This window comes from Lissotriton vulgaris, chromosome 11 (assembly GCF_964263255.1).
Source record: "Lissotriton vulgaris chromosome 11, aLisVul1.2, whole genome shotgun sequence".
Taxonomy (NCBI): domain Eukaryota; kingdom Metazoa; phylum Chordata; class Amphibia; order Caudata; family Salamandridae; genus Lissotriton; species Lissotriton vulgaris.
Genome location: NC_141699.1, coordinates 777,924,355 through 777,941,565, shown reverse-complemented (window position 1 = coordinate 777,941,565; position 17,211 = coordinate 777,924,355). Strand labels below are relative to the sequence as shown.

Genomic DNA, 17,211 nt, shown 5'->3' with positions numbered 1-17,211 from the left:
GCTGTCACTCTGCACTAGGTAGATTGGAGTCAGGCTGAAAAATAGTTATAAGCACAGAGAAATGCCCACTTTCTAAAAGTGGCATTTCTAAAATAGTGATAAAAAAATCCACCAGTAAGCATGATTTTTCACTACCATTCTAAACATACCAAATATGGCAACACTACTACTTTCAGATCAGAAATTATCACTTAAACACATGTAAGGGGTTTCCCAGTGTTAGCCTATGAAAGGAGCAGGCCTCACAGTAGGGAGAAACAAGATAGGCTGTTTGTCACTACCAGGATATGCCGTACACTAAAGGCACACATCCAACCTTTCCTTTTACTTACACAGCACCCTGCCCATAAAGCTACCTAGGGCCTACTTTAGGGGGGGACTTACATGTTGTAAAAGGGGACTTTTAAGGCATGGCCGTATTTTTACATGTTAAGCTAAAGTGGCAGTAAACTATGCAAACAGGCACTGCAGTGGCAGGCCTGAGACAGGTTTGAAAGGCTACTTCTGTGGGTGGCACAATCTGCGCTGCAGGCCCACTAGTAGCATTTAGTTTACAGGCCCTGTGTATATGGGATACCACTGTTTTTGGGACATACAGGTGCATTAAATGTGCCAAACATGTGTAAACCAATCATACCATTATTTAGGGGTGAGAGGACATGCCCTTTAGCACTGATTAGCATTGGTAAAGTGTCCATGGTCCTAAATCCAACAAAAAGAGGGTGAGAAAAATAGTAGGAAGAAGGCAAAACGTTTGGGGATAACCCTGCAAAAAGGGCCCAGTATCAACAAATTGGCACGATGAAAAGGTCTGAACTGGCCAACAGGCATCATGAATGCTCAGGAGCATGATGATTCTGGTGCTGAGCAGGACAGACTTAGCAGGCAGCTGCCCGCCCAAGAGCACTAAGGGGCAATAATGGCGAAGAAAGCCCGCAAGCTACCCAGTAACACCACCCACACCAAGGCCCCCGGGCAAGCGGCCACACCCCCTGCAAAACAACATAGGACAGCACCAGCAATAGTAACAACAGCCCAAGACTAACAATGCAGCATCAGCAACCCTAGAAAGTTTGGACAGAATGGGTAATCTGATGTACACAGTGATGAATTTTATGGTGGACATCTAATCCGTGGTCTTCCACTCTGTCGCAGCAGTAACAAGGGGCGCCCCACTTATTACTGGGGAGGGCAGGACTCCAATAGAAAGGTTTTAGGGAAATGATGTGGGCAACAAAAGGTTACCCAATCCAGCCATACTGCTGACCGTGCCCAACACTGCAGCTGCGCCGGAGCCACTGACCATGGCACGACCAACACATCAGGTCGCGTCCAGTATTGGTGCAATTGGTTGCTCCATTTCACTGAGACCACAACTATCCGCATCCGAAGGCACTATGCCCCCTCTCCATGAGGCAGATTTGCATAGTACACACGGATTGAGGTGGGGTGCATTGACAACTTGGGACAGACTGGCACAATTAACACAGTTGCCCCCCCCCCCCACTCTGAACCACGCGGGCAATGAAATATCCTTAGCTGCGGACACATTTACCCTGATCACAATCGCCCCACTGGTATCAAGGCACTGCTTGCTGGCCAGGAAAGTAAAGATAGTAGCTAAGGCAGGGATATGGTGGCACAAATTTATAGCAAAACACACAAGATGATGGACGGAATGTTGCACAATGGTAAAACATTCACCACCAGTCACAGATCTGGGTTTAATCCATTGTTATTTTGCTCACCAAGCCACCCCAGTTCAGACATTGCCATATGCAAATCAGTATTGACTCTGTGCCTCATGGGAACAGTCCAGTCCGAACTGCCAAGCCATGTCTTTCCTGGACCGGAATCAAGCATCCTAGGACCCGTTTCTGGCCATCAGGCGTCTTCAGCCAGGATAGCTTGACTCCAGTGGCTTAGTGAGCAAGGGACCCACGTCTGGGCATACCCTTTCCACATAGGGTGAACTGCAAAACACATAAGGTGATGGACAGAATGTTGCACAATGGCAAAACATTCACCCCCAGTCACAGATCTGCGCACACAGATGTTCCAAGTGCGATGCCTCCCAACATGCTGCCCATTCCAAAAACTCCATTCTCACCCAACCGAAAAAAATTACAAATAAACACCCAGTGGCATGCCCGGCTGCACAAGCACACACTCACCCCCACCACCATCCGTTCATTCCTGATCCCAGTACCTCCACCAATACCATCAGGGACCACAAAAAAGGACCCCTTGCCAATCATCAGCCACACCCACCTGTACCAGCTCATGAGTTACCCCAACCTCAGGGGCATGGAACTGTTAGCAAATGTTTTAATGAAGGGTTTCAGGATTCCTTATAGCGGCCCCAATGTAAGTAGGGATGCCAAGAACCTGAGGTCCGCCATGAAACTACCTTCAGAAGTACAAGAGAAGACTGTGAAGAAACGAGCACTAGAGAGGGTACCTGGCCCATTACAGTCCCTGGCTGGAGAAATTTGCGGTTTTACCCCTGGGCGTGGTCCCTTAAAAGAAAGCAGGAAAATTCAGGCTCATCCATCATCTATTTCACCCAAAGGCAACGACTGGCTGGACAATGAGTTCTGTCATGTACAACTCTTTTGACGAGTCAGTGGACATGGTACGAAGAGCGGGTAGAGGGACATGGCTGGCAATGGCAAACAGAGGCTGCTTTCTGCTTGCAGATCGTAGATCTGGAAAGCGACCATCTTCTGGGTTTCAAGTGGGCAGGACAGTTTTACTACAAGAGCATGCCAATGGGCTGCTCAGCGTATTGTGCCTACTTTGAGGCTTTCAGCTGTTTCCTGCAAGGGGCACTCCTACGGGCATACCGGGTGGGTATGGTCTTCCACTAATTAGATGACTTTCTCTTCATCAGGAACGAGGGGACATAGGATTGTCGAGGCAAGCTACAGACTTTTCAGACCCTGACAGGTCAGCTAGCGGTCCCTTTAGTGCCAGGGAAGACTGAGGGCACTGCACAAGTCCTGACATTCCAGGGTATAGAATTAGACATTGCACAGCATGTCTAGACTCCTGCTAGAGAAGGTGAGCGCCTTGCTTCAGGATATCTAAGAATTACTGGGAAAGGACAAGGCAACCCTGGGCACCATTCAGAGCTTACTGGACAAGGTTAACTGTGCGGCACAGGTCACCCCAGCTGGCACGGTTTTTGCTAGGAGAATGGCCAGGGCAACAGCAAAGGTGACTCCCAAACACCAACCAGACAGATTGAGCAAGGGATTGTAGGATGACCTTAGGATGTGGGCTGATTTCCTGACCGATTTCAATATGGAGTTTGCCTTGGGCTGGCAGCCCTGAGGGGTTTCTTTTTTAGTGATGCTTCTGCCAGAGGAGGTTTTAGAGCTACACTAGGGTGTGAGCAGTGCACACATAAATGGCCTAATTCTTGGCACAAGAGGAAGATCATAGCGAATATCATGGTGGTGGAATGTTTCCTGTAGTTGCTGCATTTCATTCACAGACAACATGGCGTTGGTCAAGGCCTTCAATCCTCAATCTGCCAGTTGCCCACTGGAACTCAACCCGTTGAGAGAGCTTGTGATGGGGTGCATTCGTAACAATGTAGAATTTCATGAACAGCATATTGATGGGGTGAAGAACTTGGCAGCTAATGCGCTCTCTCATTTTCAGTCGAAATTCATGGAGCATTGCAAGTTATGGTGGTTTGAGATAATCCCCCACAGAGCATGGCATGGAGCCAGGTTTGGGGATGCTATTGAACATTCACACAGAAGGGTAAACAGCACCATTCTGAAGTTCAACAGGCAGAGGGACTTTGGTTTCATAAGGAATGGCTTAATAAAGGCAAGCAACACGTGCTACTTCAATAAGGACGGGGTACACTTGTTGGAGATTGGTAGGGACTTGTTCCTCATGGACCTGCAAGAAATGCTGGAAGCTACAGGTGATCAGGGAGTCTGCCATGGTGGGGGTAGCCACAGATGTGACAGCAGCCACATCTGAGGCTTTGGTGGAGTTATAGGGCGAAATGGCGGTAGTTTTGGTATGCAAGGGTACCAGAATAGCAGAGGTGCTCTTAGCCAAATCCCTGGAGAATTTAAGGTAGGACCCTGGGGTGTAAGCGAAGACACCCCGTTGGTCCCTTGGGTGGTTGCAAGATGATCATCCACTGGTTTTCCTGGTGATGCTGTGCCCACAAAAGGCACAGGTTCTTCCATTGGACTGGTGGTCCATGGTCTTTTAGGGAGGAAAACTCCCCAACTAGAATTGAAGCACCAAATGGGTTGGGCCACTGTGCCATTTGGCTCATCAGGTAGGTGGGAAGCTTAGGTTACTCACCGATGCCTGCCCTTGGAATGCCCTTAAGATAACCCACCATTCTGGCATATTTCATTTCTGAAATAAACCTGCAGCAAATTGTTTTTCCCCCAAACTACGTGTTGTCAGAGTGATTTCATTCTTTGTATGCTAAGTAGTTGCAGATATCGGAAATATGGGTTTGAGTGTAAGCTGGCAGTTCTTCTTAGCCTCCTGTGGTTACAACTGTGGCTACAGTGGTCTATCAACTACTGCTCAAGAGGGCGCTGGTTGACGGTTGGTTCTGCTGGTGCACAGTGCAGCCCCACCTGGGCTGTGCAGGTCCGATCAGTGAATCCATCCTCACCCTGCGTTCTTCGCAGCAGGCGAGGGGTCAGATGGTCCGAACCAGTGGAAGAGATACCATGGTCCAAGTGTGCCATGGTCATGAAAGTGGTTACTTGGGGCACAGTGGCTCATTTCATGCTGTGTTGTCAGAACTTGGGTGCCCCAGCCATGCAGGGCCTCCTGACGGTAATCACCGGAGACAGTCTGGGGCCCGCCAACACCAAGGAACATCGAGCATTCACCATAATTCTCCATTGCTGCAGATCCACCTGTCCCTGGACACACTGCACCTCACCCCTCCTGGACAGTCACTCCTCCTGCAGGCAGGCTAGGCCCAGGCACTTAAGGATAGGTTCTCATCTCTTGCTACATAAGACCAGAGCAGGACTGGGAACCACAACCGGCCCAGCAAAGTGCTCGGTCGGCCCCCCTCCCCACTCGGGGTGTGTTGGAGGTGCTGCCGAGCTCTTTGCCGGGCCGGTTTTCGGACGATTTTGGTACAGGGCCGATTTTACAGCTATGCTGCAAAAACGGCCCTGTAACAAAAACGGCCCCCGGGGGCCCAAAACCAGCCCCCCACCCGTGCGGCGCACCGGGGGATTGCCGGGTGCCCGCTATGGCCAGTCCGGGCCTGCAAAAGACAGACTCGGTTATGTTACCCTCACCTCTGTGAAGCTGGCCGTCAAGTAGACACCAACTCTGGTTGCACAGCAGTACTCTGCGTGCACTGTGGAGCCTTACTTCCTTGCTCAAAGAAGACTTGGTATTGAGCCAACAAATGGGTCTCACTTTTATACAATTAAAGCAGACATGAGACGTGGAGCCACTGTCTGCACTGTCAGAACTGGTTTGGGTTGGTTTTCCATTCAAGTATCCACTTCAGGCATATCTTCGCCCCTATCTCTACTTCGGGCTGAGTGGAACACGGACATAGGCAGAACTCTGACCAACAAAGAATGGGCCGCTCAGCTACCCTATCCAAGGGTAGTCTCCCGCAACTCCCGGCTCAAATTTGTACAATATATGATAACTCAAAGAGCATATCTTACACCACAGCGACTACATACAATGTTCCCTGCAGTGCCAGCGAACTGTCCAAGATGCACTGAACAAGATGCTGACCTAGTGCACATGTTATGGTCATGCTCGGCCCTACCCGCATACTGGACACAGATAGCGGTCACATTGTGGAAGGTGGATGGGGGACGCTCATGGCCCTCAGCGTTGAGTTGCCTACTGGGCTTATACCTACGTCCAAGGGGTTATAAAGTGCAGGTGAAAATTGCTTACCTGGCAATCATACTGGCGAAACGCCTTGTAACTAGGTGCTGCAAATAAATGGTAACGCCTGCATTGCCTGCCTGGATGGAGGAGATGGAGCGATGGGGACTGGCTGAAAGTGGGGCATTGCGCAGGGAGGAGCACCGTAGATTGCGGAAGAAGCCCATTGCCATGTCCTGGGATCGTCTATTGGAGTCCTTCAAAACGCTAGACACAACTGCACCCCAACTGCACATAGAGGACTCATAGGAAGATGAGCTTGGGCATTAGTGCCACCCCAGCTGCATATAGAGCCACGACCAAGGTGACTTCTAGCGTTAGTTAGGGTTGCAGGTAGATAGCACTACTCAAACACACCTGCCTATCCCCCAGACATCCCATACTCATACTTACATGCTATGACACCGGCCATTGACGCACAATCCAGATTGGATGGAATTCCACCCGGGCTTTCTTCCTTTACTGTGTGCTATTGGGGGCGCACACGTTGGTCGGTGGGTGGGGAGAGTGGGTTCTTGTTGCTGTATGTACCCAGATATGTGGGTCCAAATAAGGAAAGGAGACAGGCGCAGCATAACTAGTATGATTGCAACATCCAATGGGCTAAAACAGCGGTGTGTATTGGCCACCTGCTTATTCAACATTTACACCGCAGACCTAGACAAGCGTCTCCAACTTGTTCAAGGTGACCCCCTAAAATTGGGCAAAATTCCAACTCCAAATCGTCAATACGCAGATGATATTGTCCTATTAACTCAAACCCCAGTAGGTATGCAGTGACTAATCTCTAAACTAGGAGCTTACATCACCTCAGTTCAACTCACAATTACCCATAAAAAACGAAGGTGATGTGCTTCTCTAAACGCAATTCAACGAGTAAAAATAGTAAATTCACGTGGAAATTAGATGAGAAACCGTTGACCAGGGTGGCTTCGTACAAATACCTAGGCTTCCAACTGGATTGCCATCTCAACTCCAAACAACATCTGGACCAAGGCAGCACGAAAGCCAAACAACTGCTCTTCACATTCAAAAGCCTACAGCAAAAGCTTTCAGGTTGCTCAACAGGGCACTTGCTCAAAGTAATCATAATTACATTTCTACCCTCCATTTCATACAGCTCAGAAATATTGAATACCAAAGATGCTACAGCACTAAACACAGCACAATCCATCCTTTTCAAGTGCTTGTTTTCAATTCCCGGACACATTTCGTAAGCCCAAATCCGACTGGAATATGGATTAAAAAAATCAGCAACCAGCCAGACAAGGCGCACTAGTCAAATACTACTGGAAAATGAGAGCAGCAGAAGAGAAGCTGTTGGGTAGAGATTGAAATTCAAACCAGGCCAAAAACTCCATTACAACAGTGCTAACACATTCGCTCCTGGCACTACAGTTAGAAGAGACATGGCTTACCATAACAACAATTTCCGGATTCAAAACCACAGTGAACATCATGATCATACGAACATCCTTATTAATTGATAAAACAGCCATTTAAAAAAAAATGTAAAAAACATGTTTGGGCTGTGACACAATGGTACTAGATCCTAAAACCCCAACAGTACATGTCCGAACAAAGCACTACTTGATACTGCTGAGGCTGGGGGCATACCCCATCGAAGAGCCTGACCCCCAAATGGAAACACATATGGTCTACTAAAGAATGTTGGCTATGTGGACATTATTGCACCTATGTATCTGCCACGCACTATTAGAAATCAGGAATACTGTCTTGTGGGAGACACCAAGAAAGCACAAATAAGGACATGCGGAGCGGCAGTTATAAAACACCTCGGAGGGACGTCTCTTCAACTGTCCTGCAGAGCCATAAACCTTTGGAAAACGGCGGCAAAAGAACTGGACAAAAATTGCAAATTAACACAAGCAGCTTGAATATAATGGTTTACAGCTATTTAATTGCACTGATTACAACTCTTTTTAATGTATTAAATGCTAACTGCCCCGGAAGCACATCAACTGAACAGCTTAATCATAATACAAAAGTTTGGAAAAATGAGGCAAAATAACTTTCTTAATTATTAATTATGTATTGCCAGTAGACATTATTTAGCTTCACTTTCCTTTTGTCTTTTTATTTTCCCATAACTCTGGTTTCTTTCTAGATTCCAGTTTTAAAATGTTGATCCACGGTCTCACGAATCATGGTGGTACGCCCAACCTTTTATGATTTTAATGAAATCAAATAAAAGTATTTTTTTTTACTTATTGCTATAATGTTGCAATTACTAAGCACACCCTATTATCTCAAAACTGTTGCTTTACTCTTAGACAACGCCAGATCAGATGTCTACCACTGTATTACATGTTGCCTCAGTCTATATGTAAATGGATCTATACTTCTTTACGTCTTGCAACAATGTAGCTGGTACTCATATTGCTGGGCTTAGGATGTATTGAGATGCCTTATATTATGCATGCTTTTTTCCTTGTTTTGCTTCTTGGTTTCTTTCAGAAAACCCTTTAAAATCTTTATTTATTTTCTTGTAAAGTATTCTTTTCAGGCTGCACTCCATACACAGCATTTGTGTAGAGTGAGGCTCCACACAGAAGGATAGTCTTCAGCCAGAATCTTCGACAATTGGGGCACAAAGAGGTGTAAGCATTCTGCAATTTGCTGCCATCTTCCAGACTGACAGAGTAGTCAGGAAAAGGCAAAAATCTGTTTTGAGAAATTGGGTTGCTGAGTAAGGGCAGTGAAATAATATTCAACCAACAACCACAATCCTGGCCAGGGTGAGGCACAGGCAAACACCAAATTAACCAGTGCTCAACCCTCTGGTAGCTTGGCACAGAGCAGTCAGGCTTTACTTCGAGGCAAAGTGTAATTATGCAGCACTTCAAACAGTAATAAAAAGTGACAACACAATATAAGAAAAATCCCAAAATTTAGAAAAATAAAGCAACATTTTATGAATAAATCAAAACCAAAGCAATAAAATCCAATAAGTAGATCTAGAGATATGCAATTGTAGAGATTTGAGTCAAAACAGCACCAAAAACCTCCAAGCAGCTCTCGTGACTATCTGATCATGTGAGACCAGGACAAAGTCACAAGTTAAGGCTGAGCTAGATGAAGAGCAAATCAGAAATAGAGAACAGGCTAATCCCACTGAAAAGTTACCTTCTCGACCAGCGCAAAGTGTCCCATTTGTGGTGGAGAGGGCTGGGAGGAGCAAGGAAGCATTGCAGACAGATGCCGATGTAACACGAAGAGCAGGCCAGGTTTTGTGGATGGTGAGCACGGTGACATGAAGACCTTGCTGTGGTCACAAACGGTCAGGCCGGAGCTTCGCAGTGGCATTCCCGGAGATGTTGATGCGATAACAAAAAGAATCAAGTGGACAGAAATTTGCGTTGACGGAGAGTTCGAGTGACAGGGTTTTGATGCCAACTGACCCATTTAGGAAGTGTCCAAAACTTCAATTCAGCTCCACTGAGACCACATCAAGGGTCCAGGACCTGAGGGGCACCACTTGGGGCTCAGTAGCTTACTCCACCTGGATCTGGGTGCAGATTCTGGTGGTTGGGAGCCTGTTATATCCCTATGGTTCTGAACAGGCGGCCAGCAGCCTAGTCATTTGAGTCACTATGGGCGTCCTGGGTTCAGGTTCAGCTCCAATCCCTCCGACTCAGGCATCAGTGCAGCAATGCAGCATGGCGCAATCCAGCACTCAAGAGTGTCAGTCCTTTCAGCAGCACAGCAGTCCTTCCTAGCAGAGACTCCACAGTTCCAGAAGTGTACTGGAGAGTTGCTCTGGACCAATATTTATACCAGGTGCCTCCTTTGAAGTGAGAGAAGCTTCTAGAGGTATCCCTTTGAAGTGCATAGGTTTCCTGCTTCCCCTGCCCCACCTCCAGATTAACTACAGGGGGTATGCAGCCCATGATTGGAGGCAGGACGCAGCCTGATGAATTGTACGTAGAGCTGTGCCCAGCTCTGTCCTCCCATCCTGCAAGTGATGGCCCATCCAGGCACACCTAAGCTTTCTATTGTGTATGGCTGTCTAGGATGAATACACCAAGCCCAACTGTCAGCTACACCCAGTCATATGACCAAGAGACAGCCTGCAGGCACTAAATGGCTAAGGCCTGAAAACGTCAACTTTCTAAAAGTGGCATTTTCAAAACTAATAAAAAAATCAACATTACCATAAGAGAGGATTTTTCACTACACTTCCAAAGACACCAAACATGAACTGGTCACCTGTTCCCATTTGGAAGTTACAGATGATTAAATGTAATAAGGTAACTCCAATGTTATCCTATGTGAGAGGTAGGCCTTGGAGTAATGAAAAACACACTTAAAACGTTGTTCACTACTTAAAATTATATGTAGGCTGTCCGGAATTCGGTTAAAACCGACTGTGAATGATAATACCCTACTGATTGAAAATAAGATGACCCGGTTTAAACCGAGTGTCACAGATTTTTTACATATTTCGAGTGTCACTGATTTTTTACATATTTGTTGCTCCTCTTGGCCACTCGAGGGAGCCAAAGGAGCACAAAAAAGAACTATCCTTGAGGAATGTCCTTTCTCATGATGCACCACTGCTTGCATATTAAAGAGCATTCGAAGATGAGAGATAAACCCGCGCATGGCGCTGAAGATTGTCTATTATTTAGGGCGGGTTCATGGGAGTATTGGAGACAAACAAATATTCCAAGTTACAGACATTTCATCGACCGCACCAGAAGTCAGACCTGGGGAGAAAGGTCTAAATGTGTTTAAAGCGGCATGAAGTGGAGACCGTCGGTGCTTGCTGCTTGGTGTTGGAAGTTTGCCACCGGCCGCCTCCAACACCCGTATTTACATCCTGCGAACCCCGTATCAGTACCGCACCACACAGCTCCTCTCGTTTGGTGCTGTACGCCGCTCCCTCCGCATTTGCATAGCAGAGCGGCGTTGAGTGGGTTATATAGCGGAGGAGCGGCCCATTGGATTCAGCCCTTAATCAGGAAAGGACGCCTTTTTAGCATAGTTAGCCTGATTGTCTGTGCTAAAGATTGTACAGTTTTTTTTTATCCTATGCACTTAGCGGAGCATCCACCCAAGCGAGAAAGAGAGTGAGTGGCCAGGTTTGGGAGTGCGCCGCTTCCCACTGCTGCGGATTTAAGCCAGCAGGGTCGCGGGGCAGCAGAGAGAAGCCCACACCCCGCATTCGCTGGACAAAGGCAGCAGAGAGTTTCCTGTCGCGCCTCGGTCTGAGAACAGCCCGAGGGGCGGCACCAACAAAAGGAGCTCTCATAGCTCATAAAGGGACACAGACTATCCTGGAACTTGCTTTGTGAAAGCAAATAGTGGGAAACAATGAGTCACCCCCATTAAATTAGGGGCACCAAATTGGTTGGCAACTGCATACTGAGCGACCCCTGATTGTGTCAGATTTATTTGCACTAGGTTTTGTGGTATTCCAAGGTGGAGTGTTCTGCGGGTAATGTATTCAGTGTTAAAGTTGCTAAACTCCCTAATTAGGGTGGGCACTTAATGATTTGATTGCTTTCCAGCTTACCTACCAAGAGCAAAGATGAAATACATGGAGGGGGGTGGGAGGGCAGTGTGGGAGGTAACCAGCTTCCAGGGAGCTCAATCCGGCACTCACCTCGAACAATAACAGTCACTCCCTCCAAAAAAATAAAATAATCACAGGCACACATGTATTACAATATAGATCGTATTTTAATTGATGTCATGATTATTTGTCCCCAAACATCTCTGCCCGCATCGAATATCAAGAGGAGACGACGACTGCTGGTGCTCCAAGACTCAGCAGATAAATCCTGCGAGGGACCTGTTTACAGGAAAGGTGGCAGGGCATCGTTCAGTGGTGCATTAATTGACCTGCCTTTGCGTTATGATTATCAATAATAAAATTAACATAATTAATCAGTGAGCAGTAAGGAGGCTCTGTCGGAAGGCCAAGATGCTGGCATGCAGACCCACAACACCCATGGAGCGCAAAGGGCTGCAGTCTAAACCCTCCCCCCAGCCCCTGCTTAGAAAACTTCCCGGGCACCGACAGAGCCACACCCAAGTACTTCACAAGTCTTTAAAAAGACCATTTACATATTAACGAGGCTTTGCTTTGTTTTCAACCCTTCATCTCCAGTCTGGAAGAATTAAGGATTCCCCCAACCGAAATTTGGCTCTAATTGGGCCTTTGCTGCCAGGTGGGAATGGTGCAGGGCTAAGTGGAGTGTGCAGGACGCCGGATGCGGGATGCTGCTATTGCTGACTGGAGACGTGTGAACTAATTGAAATTGGAAGCCTGGCTTCCAGGCACCCCCCACAGTCTTCAAACAATACAAATCCTAGTTCTTGCGGCAATACTTGTTTATTGATCTGTAAACATCACTGGTTAAGCATTAATCACCCCAGGGAATCTCAGTCTAGAGAATATCAAGATGTCTCAGTCTATTGCCATTATAAAAAGCAACCTAGCTCTGATCTACACATTTAGAACAACACAAGACCAACAATCACCTTGGAGGACAACAAAGTCAGTACAGCAGGATTGATGGAACACATGCTTTCAATAAGAGTCACTGAGGGCGGTTGAGGGATGGGATTGCTACGATTACACTTATAAAGAAATGTTTGCCAAGTCCAGGGGAGAGTTGGACTTCTAGCCCTTCCCCCTAACCGGACTCTCAGGCGAGCCTGCTCAAAAATGATTGAGGAGGGAGAGTGTTCAAAGTTAGGCCAACTCATTCTTCATGCCACAAATCCACTGCATTATTCATGCCACAAATCCATGACGAATGGCAGCAATTTATTTCCTATGCTCTGTGCTTTTTTATGCACGCACGCGCATTGACGCAAAATTAATTTTGCCCACAGAAGGCAGCTGCAACTCAACCCTAACTTGCTCTGTGTTACGCCTGACCCGGCCCTTACTGGTCTTGTTTTATTAGGGTGTACACATGGTGACATTAAGGCAAGCACCTGGAAGCTTTGAGAACTGACCAACAAAGCCCCCTGCTTGGAGCTGTTGTGGTCTGCCGTCTGTCTTACTGAGGTTGCACCCAGAGTACTTCACCGGTCTTTAAAAAGACCATTTACTTAACAGGGCTTTGTTGTTCTTCACCCCTTCTTAGAGCTCCTGCAGCTACACTCTTACATGGAAAACAGCTAGAGCTTGAGCATTCTCCCTCTAAAAAACAAAGGTAATTATTTATTTATTCTAATCAGTTAGCCCACTCATTTCATTCCCTGAACAGCGAGCCTTCTGTTTTTAGAGCCTACATGTGTCTGTTCTGTTGCTCAGCCTGAGATCGGAACATATTTTCTGTTTTTTGTGGGGCAACTTTTGGCAGGTCATCTCCTTCGGAGCTCATAACTGATCTGGCAAAGTTATCTTAACCTGTAGAGACACCTACTTCAGTTGAGTTAATTGGGGGCCTAGGCTGAGAGCCACCACAGCAACTAGGGCCTTTTCTTGGCTCCTGCTGTGTGGGCGTAGAGACAATTTGAGTGTGTTCACTATGTCCGGGTCTCTGCAGGCTTTGGTTCTTGCTCCTCCTTTAGTATAGAAATGTCCCTTCACCAACCATGGCTTTTGAAGTCAATGAAGCCTCACTGTGGTACTCTGCACAAGTGTTAGATCCCTACCGTAAAGAGAAGTTTTCTCCAGACTTTGCAAAGTACAGTTTTATTATTGACAGCTTTAATACCTCTGAGGGCCTATGCACCCAGTTCAACACATATGTTGCAGAACCTGTTCCAGAGAATTTTCAACCTTTAGGTGCACCAGTATTGGCATGGAGAGTTATATCAGTGGCCAGAGTTTGCAAATTGTGTACTGGCTGTTTTGCTGTTGCCAGTCAAGTGCCAATGTCGAGAGGGCCTTTTCACAAATAAAACTTTCCATGGGAAGGAAAGAGGGAGTAAGAATGACCAAAGACTCACTGAAGAAATATTGTATGGTGTAATACAATAAGTTTGACTTGTAAGACTGTATTTGGACCTCATAGACACTGTACCTACACTGTCTATATACCATGCATCAATGAAGAAAGCGAGCAATAATAAAAGCAAAGAGTTCCATAAACACCGGTAAAACACTGTTTCAGTTGTTTTTTATGGCGCGAAAATGAGTAACCACTGAAAAGCACTGTTTTTTTGAGGTATTGAAATCACTGGAAAACACTGAAAAAACACCACCAGGATTTACCGAAAATAGAAACTGAAAACAGGAAAGCCTAATTATATGTCTAACTTTTTAAAGACAATGCACCCTACCATCTGGGGTGTCCAAGGCCAACCCTAGTGGTGACTTCTGTGTATTAAAAAGGAAAGTTTGGGCCTGGCAAAACGGTTTTTTTTTTGCCAGGTCAAAATGGCAGTGTACAAATGCACATACAGGCTGCAATGGCAAACCTCAGAAAAGTTTAAAGGGTACTCGAGTGGGTGGCACAGATAGTGTTGCAGGTCACCTAGTAGCATTTAATTTACAGGCTCCGTGTACATGTAGTACCACTTGACTAGGGAGTTACAAGTAAATTAAACATGCTAATTGAGGATAAGCCAATTCTACAATGTTTTAAGGAGAGAGCACACATACTTTATCACTGATTGGCAGTAGTAAAGTGTGCAGAGTCCTAAGGCTAACACAAATGAGTTCAGCACAAAATAGGAGAAATTAAGGCAAAAAGCCTGGGGATGACCCTACAGAAAGAGCCAAGTCCAACAGCTCTTCTTACCAAAGAGTCCCTTTTGCCTTGTACAACAGTATGCAGCCCCATCCTTCATCCCTACTACCAACCAAATAGGGAAACTGAACAGCTGGTCCTGCAAAAAAAAGGCTTATTATAATTTCTTTAAAAAGTCTCTTTACCCCATCCACTCAGTGTCTAGGCCTCCTTCCTCTAGCTTCAAGTTTGTCAGCAATAAACGTCACTATTTGGGATAATAACTATACCCCCAATCTTGCGCAAAAGGTCATGTCAGGGGCATCCGAAGTGTATTCACAGGCCTTCATTACTCAGGTTCACTCATACACACAATGCATGGCTATGCAGCCAACATACTCAACCATGTACAACATACACCTAGGATGCTAGCACATAGAAACAGACCTTTATACTAGTGGATCAGTAAGCCTCTGCTCTAGTGACAATTCAAAATGTCTCGTCACAAGTACGAATTCACAAAAATGCAGTATGCAGCCACCACCACTATGTACTAAATATGTGTCAGTAGTCCACCGTCTGTATGATGAGGGCACGCTTGGTGAGCCCCTTCGGGTCACAGAACAGATCCAGGACCTCACTCATATGAAAGGACAGGCCTAGGCCTCTACGCACATGCTAGATTAATGTAAAGCCCAAATCATAACCCAGTGTATCAGTTACTCACAGTCAGGCACTCCGGGCCGGACAACACAATTTTGCATGATACATGGGACATTACCGTCCTAACACTCACTCTCATGTTAGTGAGTTCCTATACGTTGCAGCTAACTTAAGATGTCCAGATGAACGTTTTAAACCTTCTCACAAATTTCTTACACAAAAGACACCTTAACATTCCCTTCATGCGAGCTAAATGTGTTACACTTGGACTACTGAAGCAGACTCTGCAATGATTTTGGCTCTGGAGGAGCCTCCCCAACCAGGTAAACTTTTTTGATGGCTGAGGGCAGTCATTTTGCCTTGAACCAAGAGCTAGGGAGGAAGGTGTGCATGTTGAAGGTTTTTTACTTTGTTTATCAACACTTTTAGTACAACAACAGCCTAGCAATAACAGGTAAAAAAGGATAGGTAAGCAGAAGAAATCATTTAAAACTCTTTCTTGAATACATATAGACTTCATGGGGATATGCAATAATTTGAAAAGTAAAAGGTTTGACCAGATGGTCTCCACTAACCTACAAAATTGACGACCGACTTCAGTGGTGCACTACCAGCGACAGATGCTGTGACCAGGTGTGGGTACTTTAGTCTGTACCACGCAGCAAGGGACCCCGGATAGGAGCCACCGAATGCAACCCACTTCCTGTTGCTCAGTCCCAACTTCTCGCCCATCACGGTCTGAAAGTGGGCCAGGTCAGCGAGGGCTTGCAAACTGCTGAGGTAGTGTAGGTTGGATGTGCTCATGTCCCTGGGAGGATATAGAGAAACAGGTCATGTCTTTTCCACAGGCTGTAGAAACTGCAGTGAAATTATGGAACACAAACCTATGTGAATTATATTAGCAGAATATCCCTAATGTAATGGGAAATTTGAAATTTTAACACAACTTTGAAATGTTAACGATACAATGTCCCTTTTTAGGAGTGGGTCCTTAATTCCACTGGGACCGGTAACGCCAGTCCCAAACCCGGTCAGAATTTTGAGTTCCACAGGAACACAGATGATCTGTTTACTTTCAACTGGAGTTTTCAGCCATTAGGGTGAAACTCCAGGTGAAACTGTGGAGAAGTACGAGGGATTATCAGGGAATCAGATGTGGCCTAAGGGCTAGAGCTGCCGACTTTGGAACTAGGGAACCAGGTTCGAATCTTGACGTCGGGTCAACATCCTGTGTTCCTGGCCAAATCATTTAATCTCCCTGCACCTACAAAAAAAACAATGTATCTTTGTGTAAAGTAACTGGTGCACATGTAAAGGCTCCATCCAACACCTTTGGGTTGAGTTTACGCTATATAAAACTGCAAAAAAAAAATTAACTAGCACTATTTACTCCCCAGCTAATTCCTCATTCCCAAGTGAACCCTCAGAGTCCCACTTGTAACCCAGGGGGATAGAGAACCGCAAAGGAATATTTCAGGATGCAATACAGGGAAGGGAATTCTGATGAAGCATGACAACTAATCATATTTGATAAATTCAAAATTCAGTCAGAGTTTTTTTTTTCCTTTTTAAGAGTTTGGGGCCTTATTTCGAGGAGTCGGAGATTGCATCAAACAAAAACAATGTGCTTTGCAACTCACAACGTCTTTCCTCACAGTAAACATCTACTGATGGGTCAGGGCGTGCATAGTGTGCTGCAAAGTAGATGCATGGCAGCAAGAGGACTCAAGGGAGGAAAAGGAGAAAAAGACAGAGGGGAAAATAAAGACAGAGGGGAAAATAAAGGCATAGGAGAACCCGAGGGAAGGAAAAGATGAGGGAAGTGGAAAGGATATGAAAAGGAAGGAAATGGCCAAAGGCCAGAGAAGAAAAGAAAGAAACAGGCTATATAGGATAAAAGGCATGTGAACAAGTAGAGTGGAGAAACCCGGGAGAACGGCTAAAAGCCGCAAAGTAGAAAGAGTGG

General features: G+C 46.1%; 1 protein-coding gene across 1 annotated transcript in view; it reads right to left on the bottom strand.

The window, feature by feature from the left end:
• LOC147683491 (putative serine protease K12H4.7) overlaps positions 1-17,211 on the bottom strand; it is a 599,324-nt gene that overhangs the window by 463,597 nt on the left and 118,516 nt on the right. Inside the window, exon 3 of the mRNA XM_086943904.1 lies at positions 15,821-16,053. Coding sequence (XP_086800030.1) covers positions 15,821-16,053 — 233 coding nt within the window. The remainder of the gene's footprint in view (positions 1-15,820; positions 16,054-17,211) is intronic.